At 37.3% G+C, this 9,166-nt stretch overlaps 1 protein-coding gene across 1 annotated transcript in view; it reads right to left on the bottom strand.

The window, feature by feature from the left end:
* Window positions 1–8,900, bottom strand: part of LOC137274060 (C2 domain-containing protein 3-like) — a 45,632-nt gene extending 36,732 nt beyond the window's left edge. Inside the window, exons 1-5 of the mRNA XM_067807038.1 lie at window positions 8,716–8,900; window positions 2,959–3,142; window positions 1,261–1,467; window positions 899–975; window positions 5–388 (exon numbers count right to left, since the gene is read on the bottom strand). Of these exons, the coding sequence (XP_067663139.1) occupies window positions 5–388; window positions 899–975; window positions 1,261–1,467; window positions 2,959–3,142; window positions 8,716–8,761 (898 nt within the window). The 5' untranslated portion in view covers window positions 8,762–8,900. The remainder of the gene's footprint in view (window positions 1–4; window positions 389–898; window positions 976–1,260; window positions 1,468–2,958; window positions 3,143–8,715) is intronic.
* Window positions 8,901–9,166: the final 266 nt, after the last annotated feature.

Here is a 9,166-nt window from a genome sequence, read left to right on the forward strand (position 1 = left end):
CTACCTGGCCTGCTTGTGGCAGAGAACTGGCTGTGTACGGGAGATAGAGACTTCAGCTGTGGCCCTTGACTCTCGGTGGTGGTGACCACTTGACCACCTGCAGTGATGGACACAGTGCTGCCTTCTTGCACTGGTTGAGCTTCCACTGTGTCATACTGCAGTCTCTGCTTCACATCAGCAGGATATGGACGAGATAAGCCATTCTCCTTCTTCCTACCATCAGCATCCAGGTGAGAGGCAGGGGAGACAAACGGGTCATCCTGAGGCATGACAGGCTGACTGAAATGTGGGCGTGGCTGATAGCGATGGGGGTAGGTGGACTCCTGTGTTGTGTGGGTTTCAAGACTGATGTCTGAGGTGGGGATAGAGCCCATGCTGTCATATGATGCTGAAACATTCAGAACAGTTCACAGTAAATCACAGTTCTTCTGTACAGATGGTATCTTGTCTTGTCAACAGTTCAACTTACCAAATGAAAAAGTGAAGAAAATTGTACATGAACATTAAAACCAAATGTGCATGCTACAACAACCATAAGGACATCTTGTTTGCATCCAATGGGACTTAAAGAGCCAATTACTTTCAGCATGTAATATTAAAGGTCATTCCAGATCATTGTTTCATGAACACCACTCATATATCTGGTCATTTTCTAACTGTGGCACTTACCTAATGTATTACATAACAAGTACAGGACCTACCTAGAGTATCTTCAGCATTTTCAATCCAAGGTAACATCTACCGACAGTATCACTCCCCCACAGTATCCCTTACCCACTGTAAAATCTACTAACACAGATACTCAGAGTAACATCTATCAAAAGCATCACCTACCGATAGTATCACCTATCCACTTTAGTTTCTACCCACTGTATCACCTCCACATAGTATCACCTACCCATTAAAGGCTCCAGCACAACAGAAACCTGAATCTCAGCAAGTTTCTCCTTGTTTGGTGAAAACACAGGAAAGAATCTATAACAAAAGATTTCTATCATTACTAATGTAGCTTCAGCACAGCAACCTGTAAATATGTAATTTTTATATTACAATTGATAGATGATCAAATGCTAATCAGCAATAGAAACTAACATTCTTGGACCACCTGTTTTTAGTGACAACCTACATCATAACCTTCACTTAGGCTAATATTGCCAGTCTTGTGCAAAGAGATTAATACCATGAATACTGATAGGATTAGTCCTGCTGATACTGTCCATCTGTGTACTGAAAATGAGTGAAATACAAATAGGAACTAACCCATTGATAGGTCTGTTGATAGACAGCAGCCCTATCTGTGGAACCTCTGCTTGACCAATAGGTGCCGCATGCTGACCACTCATCACCTCCAATGTCAGAGCCCCCATGTCCGACAGATAGGCTGCAAACTGACGAGGTCCAGACCTCACTGGGTAGCGAGCAGTTGTCTGACATCCAGATTTGTCCCCTTTCTTCACATTTAGAGGTCTGCAACATCAGTAGGGTATTCTGCAAAATGTCTCTCCCATGTAACACCTACCAACAGTATCACCTTAACAGAGCTGCAACAATTCACCCACACCTCGATTTGATTCAATTTTTCATATTGGACCCTCAGTTTGATTTGATTCTTCAAACAAGTAAAAACATCAGATTTCATCTAACCCTCAGAGTTCAAGTGAGTCAGCCTTTTATTGTGAAATCCATCATCAGCTTGGTGATGTCTACTAACAACAATTATGTTTTGCCTCATTTAAGCCTTCAAATGGCTTCAGTTGGAGGCAAAATTATGTTCTGGCTTTGTTGAAATAATAACTAAATCATCGAATTGAAATAGTGATAATTCTTATCGAAAATCGAACTGAATCGTTGCAATCCTATCAGTATCACCTATCCATTGTAATGTCTACCAACAATACACAACACAAGACAAACAATATTTACATCAGTTACAGTATACCGATGCAGAGGTCATTTTGGATTTTATCTGATTTGGCCCTAGACCCACACAGATGGGAATGTGCCAGGTGTTACAGAACCTGTGCAACCACTGATGTTGTTGGGAAAGGGTATGGAAGGGCCCACTTTTTGAATTTTGTAAATGAAATGACAACATCTGAGGCATTGAATATATGTCCAGTTCTTTTTCTGATTTTGTTGTGGCGTAACACTACTAACAGTTCTTCTGTGGCCTCCATGATGATTACCTATCATTACCCAGCAGAGACTTAGCAAACGCATGCGATGTAGAAAACCTTTATTATCACATAACATAAATTTCTGCATATAAAACAATGCTCATATGATCTGTTTATTGTTTAATGACACACTCAGCAATATTCCAGCCATATGAACAGACAATCCAATGATTGACATCATGAGTATCTATCTACACATTTGGTATACGATGACACTGATCAACCAAATCAGCAAGCCTGACCAAATGATAGTGTCATTCGTCTCTTAGTCTTGTGCCATTTGGGATTACTATGTGCCTAAAGGTCCCTGTGGGTGTTTTCAGTGCACCATTTCACTTAGACATCTGTATGACACTAGGGCACATTTCAAAATGACCCTTGCAGATACAGAATCTATCCCCAGAAACTGAGCTGCAAGTGTTACTGTTAGGCTGTAGTTTGGAAAGAAATATATTGCTAGTCTCATGAAATCCCATTGGCAAAATTTATATCTAACATGGTGGGCTCCGTAGTAACTAATGACTGCTGACGTAAGATAATTGTGTTGCATCTGTGATGTAACAGTAAACTAACACCCATTATTATGTATTGTTATGTGTGCATTGTTAGGCATCCAATAGTTGCAAAGGCTTAAGTTAATTAATGTTGCAGCTGAGCGTGCATATATTTTGGAAGTTGAATAGAATAAATAGCCATGATTTTTTTATAAGAAGTAGCTCTTCCTTCTCAGTAACTATCTGAACTGCACCGTACATGTGTAAGAACTAGAAACAAATCTCACTTGAAGATAGATCCATCTCCTGTTTCTCCCCACCATTTGAGCCGGACAAGTGTAAGGTCAGGTGTCACTGGGGTCACCCATATTATCTGGCTTATGGACAGTCTGCAGAAACACCTGAGCTGACCTTCGACCTGGGGTGGAAGGGCAGTATGGACACGAACATCTTCCACCAACCAAGGTTCTGCTGAAATGTCATAACACCACATTATGTTATTAAACTTATAAAACATTTCAAAAGGAACGACATCAGACATTGGTGAAACCTACAGGTGCTGGTGTGATAGTGACAAATCAACTTTATTCAGAAACAGAGTAAATCTGGCATTTACCAAAATACTGTTTAAAGGCACACTATCATGTCACTGTAAAAACCAATTTCTCTCATTAACACTATCAGTCACTAGGGAAGCTACCACATAACTGATTAAAAAAAATTATGTGTTAAGATTACCATGTGAAATAAAAAAGTTCAAACAAATTATTGTAATGTTGCATCAAATCACAGGCAAACTGTAGCAAAAATGGGCTGTGCAGCATAAGTATTTTTCATGTCAAAATAAAATATCGCCACCATCAAATGTATTGCCCCATTTCTTCACTGGGTTGTGCTCTCACATTTCAAACAACATGTTGAACAATTATTTATTCATGTGAAATATTTCTATTCAACATTTTAAGCACAACTCGTGGTAGATTAGACCGTTCTTCACCTCCATTCCCCCTTCCAGCTTCTGGGTCAACGGAGTGAAGGAACAGGAGGGTATTATTCTATATGGAATACTTACAGTTACCTCCCCTGCTTCATTCACCCATTACTCCAGAAGTGTTTTTATGCAGAATAAATGTTACGAAATTCTAACAATAGCAACGACAGATAAGACAAATAAACTGCAACAGGTTCACGATAAAAGTAGGCAATATGGTATTTCTTTCTTATTTTCTGCTTATTCATGTTCCGTCACTCCGTTCAACTGGAAGCTGGCAGGGGTAATGGAGGTGAAGAACGATCTGAATGCCACGAGTGGCGCTTAAAATGTTGAATAAAACAAATTTCACGTGAGTAATTACTAAACATGGGGTAAGAAATGTGAGAGCACAGCCAAGTGAGGAACTGGGAGTGTACCTTTGATGGTGGCGATATTTTATTTGACATGAAAAATATTTTTCGAACCAAAGTGAGGAAAGTACGTTGCGAACCTTTGCTCGCTTCGCTCGCATATGAGTGGACTTGCCATATTCTTTATGCTACGCAACCCAATTTGCGTTACAGTTTGCCTGTGATGAAATAGAATCCCACACCCTCTATCAGTCGAAGACATAATCTGTACGTGAGATGGTCTCCCATTACATGCACATGTGACTATCTGAGAGGGGGTCACTCCTTCGTATGACTGCCTGATTTCACCCACAAACTAAGAAATTCAGCACATCACACAAAAACAGGTCTAAAAGTGTTATTTATGAAAAAAATTGAACAAAATTTGTCACAGTAATTGATTGATGTTCAAGATATAGGATGACATGAATGAAAACGTAAGAAGAGGACTTTAAATAGTCAAATACTGATTAAAAATGTGCAATAATGAAGCAAAATTTGGTGATATTCAACAGCATATTTCATTTAAGTGCACATTTGTTTTTTTTAACTTACATTTAGCTTATTCTAAAAGCTCATTCATCATACAGCTTTTGATGCACACCTGTTTGTTATGGTGTTGCAACATGTTTACTTTCTTCAAAACTGTTCAAACCGTCTCTCATAGAAAAGACTGGGTAAGCAAGTCATTAATGTGAGGTAGCTGATGCCTGACTAAATTGTTCAGGCAAAACCTGTGTCTGGTGACTTGGACTGCCTCAAGCGTATGTAATTCATCTGGGGAATAATTATGAGTAACATTTTTTTATATGGAATTTTTCATTTGTTGGAATCATGTGAAACGTGACTAAGAGATGGCATCACTGGTACCGATGTAAATAATATGTGCCCGTATAAGTTTGCTGTCATATTAGTCGATTTTTTCACAATTTTCACCTATGTGCCAAGTTCACAGAAACATTATTTTAATATTTTCTGAAAGCTTATTCAGTGTAGATTTACCTATGTAAAAATGTTTTCATGTACACAAACACACATAGGTGTGCCATTACATTGAAACAGATCTACTTTCCTCCCACTGCTTGTCACAGACACACGTAATTGCTTCTTCAGAAGTTGAAGACCAAAATATGATTTTTACTCTTAGGCTTACGCTACCATTTGCACATATAGTTCTGTCAGAGGGAAAAACTTAGTAGATACTTTTAGAGTAAAAGTAGGAATTCTTGAAGTGTGAAACACAAACACTTTGGAAGCTTTTAAAACCCCTGCTTTTAAACAATGTTTTCTAATGTTAACTATCCAGTATTCGTGGTGCACTGGCCAATCAAATAATTGGTTTATTGATAGTTTGACAATCAGACTTTGATAATCGATTGAAAAAAATTCCAAATGATAAAACTCTATACTATCTTCAAAATACCATAAACGATTGGTGTACATGCAAGTTTTGTATTACCTCCAGGTAGGGTCGTGATCGCAGCCGCAATATAGAGGAAGTCAAGTCTACATATGATATAGTTTATCGAGGGATCAGTTGTTTTCTTCTTGTTCAGGTAGTGGCTTGCAACAGTTTTAGCATTGATACATGTATTATTTAGACCCACGTTTAATTGTATGTTTGAATATGCAAGCATTGATTAAGGTTCCATAAATGTTGTATACTATGAACTTGAAAACATGGTTCTCAAAACAAGAAATACTCCTGAGAATATAGCATGTGATTGAAATAAGCAATTTCATTGGCTGATCAGACTGTCAACGAAATGCAAGCTTTCCTGTATGTGTTTGTTTCAAGGAAACATAATGAATTTGTGAAAGGCTCAATTCTCGTTGAATTCAAAAACTAGGTTGGAAATGGATAGCTTTATCGATGTTTGTCACATCTACTCTTTGATTTATAACCGTTCTATTCTGATTTCTGCATAGACTTCGACACACTGATCTTGAGTTTAACGTTTCAATATTTACTTACACACAAATATTTGATGTATGTATCACTCAACTGTAAAAAAAAATAAATTAGCTATCAAAATTCATATTAATTGTCAAATACTCCATGACTTTCAATATCCTTTTGTAAAACTGTTTTTTAATCCATTTCTAAAGATGAATGGACTACAATTGCATGTCCCAGGGATTGGGAAAGTGAACTCTGACAATGGGCCATTTTCAGGATTATTTGCCATTTTCTGAATTTAGAATGGGCCACTGCCTTTGTATCAATAGTAAACTTCAAATTTTGAGTGGGCCACTTTTCCTTCTAATGTGCAAAATGGCCCATGGCCCCTGTCTTTTCCAATGCCTGGTGTCCTAAGACATATATTTGTTATAAGTAATTGTGTAGCAGTCGTCTTAGCAGCTGGTCTTGTGTTGATTTATTATCATTTATTGATACTATAATGATAATTGATCGAAAGAAGACACCGATAATTGATTATGGTTTTAGAGGTCAATTCCCAACACTACTATCTATTTATAATATTGGCAATACTCCAGTATTTTAACATTGCTCATAACTAATTGCTGCCATGTTACAACCTTGTTGAAAATTAAGCTTGGAGGCTTGCATTTCCAAAGGGAAAGACCAAATACTGTGAATTTTTAAAGTTTGTATGCAAAAAATAAATTGCAAAATTATTGATTGCTATTAGACATTTGCCACATACAAAAAACAAGAAGACTGTACTGTATAAAATATTGTTCTAGAAAGTTAAACTTATGCATATTTAGGACAATAAATTTGAAGACATTTACCATCCATGTCAAGAAATGATTCATCACATGATCTGAAATGACACAGCATGCAGTTGCCATTGTCATCTTAATCATAATGTAAGAAAAGACCTACATTTGTTCCCCACCTACACTTAATTAAAATTTTGATTGAACAGAGCCATAAATTATTTTTGTGGGGTCGTATGTTATACCAGATCGCAGCCATCCTAAACCAATCATCAGATCAGATCTTGAATGTAAGAAACACACATTACATACACATTTCTCATGTGAGTTCACAACTGGTCAACAAAGTTAATTTACACGGATAATACTAATATGCAAACTAAACCTGATGCCACCTTCTGGTTGCTTACCATGGTGTAACATGTTTTCAGGGTAATAACGCAAAATATGATCATGTACATTGTTGCATATCAGTAGATTATCAAAACTGTACATCCGTAAATAAACATCACCTCACCTTTCATAAATTTATTGTTAGAATTGTCTGTAGTCTGCTGGTTTCAAATGCAACGAACAATTTGTGCTTTATCCGCCAGCACGAGTGGGAGAAGTGACGTACAATGTTTTCAGGATACTTGTTATAGTGCGGGATCACGCCCTTGTATGGAAGCGCGTGTGATGCATTCTTCTACATAGCAGTGAACAAATACATGTCATTTTAATTAAAAGCCAAGCAAACTGGTAATTTCTTTCTTGACTATGCAAATGGTATTTTTGTGAAAATTGTTAAAAATATACATATTTAAAGGTAAGTTATTCAATCATACGCACATTCATTCTTCTTGCCTGCATGATACTGCATGGCAGGGACAATAAAATATGTCATGTCTGCACAGTAGTGACATCGCAGTAGTATTTTAAATGAACCCAGTGGTCACAAGCCTGATACAGATTCTGCACCACAAAAAAAAATTATGGAAGAGATCACCAATTTGGTTTTCAATAGTCTTTTTTATTACGTTGGCAACACTCCATTTGAGTCACGTGATATTTATGTAAATGGCAGAAAATGGTCCGCTTCACAAGTTGTGAGCATTATTTCAAAAGTTATGATCACATTTATGAAGGTTCTCAAAGTGCATTACGCTCAAAGGTAGAAGTTTAGTACTCTGACAGAAATTTAGGCCACAACTTCTGTTAAAGCTGAATATTTCAAACATTTTGTGTTCCGACGGTGATGGAAGCTTCTGCAGTCAAGACGATGTTAACAGGTGGTGTTGTCATCTCACTGTACGCCAGAAATTACAGGAAATAGAAATGCCCTGAAAACATGGTTCCTGCGAAAACATGGTACAGCAAAGTACTGCCTACTAAGACTGCCTGGCCTGATTAACTTCTCCCACACATAAAATATCTATTGCATAATGATGAGAGAAACTTAAAGTTATTTTACGATTACATGACAGTCTGTAATAGTCAAGCTACATCCACAAAGTAGTCCATATAATCACATCTGGGTGAGACAAAAAGGTTGTTGTCAGTCCATTACTACTGTTCATTGACACATTAGCTCATCATTTGGGATGTTGGTGAATAATTATACCCTGGAAATCTCCTCATGCTGATTGTGTTGCCTTAGGGTGCACATTGATCTGTTTTGTTTCACTTGTTTTAGAGCGTTGAGTGTGTATGAGTTGCATCTTATCTGTCGCATTATCGGCAACTTTCAGACAATATCGCCATGACTGACTTTGTTAAAGAACTGAAAAAAAACGTATGACGTATTCCAAATCATTAACGACATCAGTTTGGGCAGATGATCTTAATGAACACACCAGAAGCGAACGATCTGACGTTTCATATGTTGTAAAAGGCTAAAACAACACCGGTCTGAAATCGCATGGTTAATGTTTACTATTTCCCAGACAAGCACAAACATGGTTTTTGACAGGTGCACGATGTTGATGCTTGCTTACCTCTTTTCTTGGTTTGCTTGGAAGGCTTCCCCTTTTTCTTCATCATCCTTATTACATTTTCAGGGAGAAGCGGTATCCATTATTGATGAAACAGTTAACTTACTTATGAATCGTTAAAATACGCTCTGTTACCATACAAACATTTCGTCCGAACTTGTCCGCCATTTCTAAACAACCCGTTAGTGCGAGATGATGCGAGAATTGATAATTGATCACAAAATCGCATTGTACAATTACTTTGTCTAATTTTGGATAGATTTAAATGCTGTGTATTATCGAAAGGGTCGCAGTATATATATTTTAAAATAAACACATTATTAGAAAAATTACTCTGTACTGTCTGTCTACAACTCCTCTCAATTTTATGTTATGACTCCTTTCATAATGCACTTAAATCCAGAACCAAGCCTATATCGATGTAAAAAAATACACACATTTTATATCGTCTTAC

The sequence above is a fragment of the Haliotis asinina genome, chromosome 2 (assembly GCF_037392515.1).
Source record: "Haliotis asinina isolate JCU_RB_2024 chromosome 2, JCU_Hal_asi_v2, whole genome shotgun sequence".
Taxonomy (NCBI): Eukaryota; Metazoa; Mollusca; class Gastropoda; order Lepetellida; family Haliotidae; genus Haliotis; species Haliotis asinina.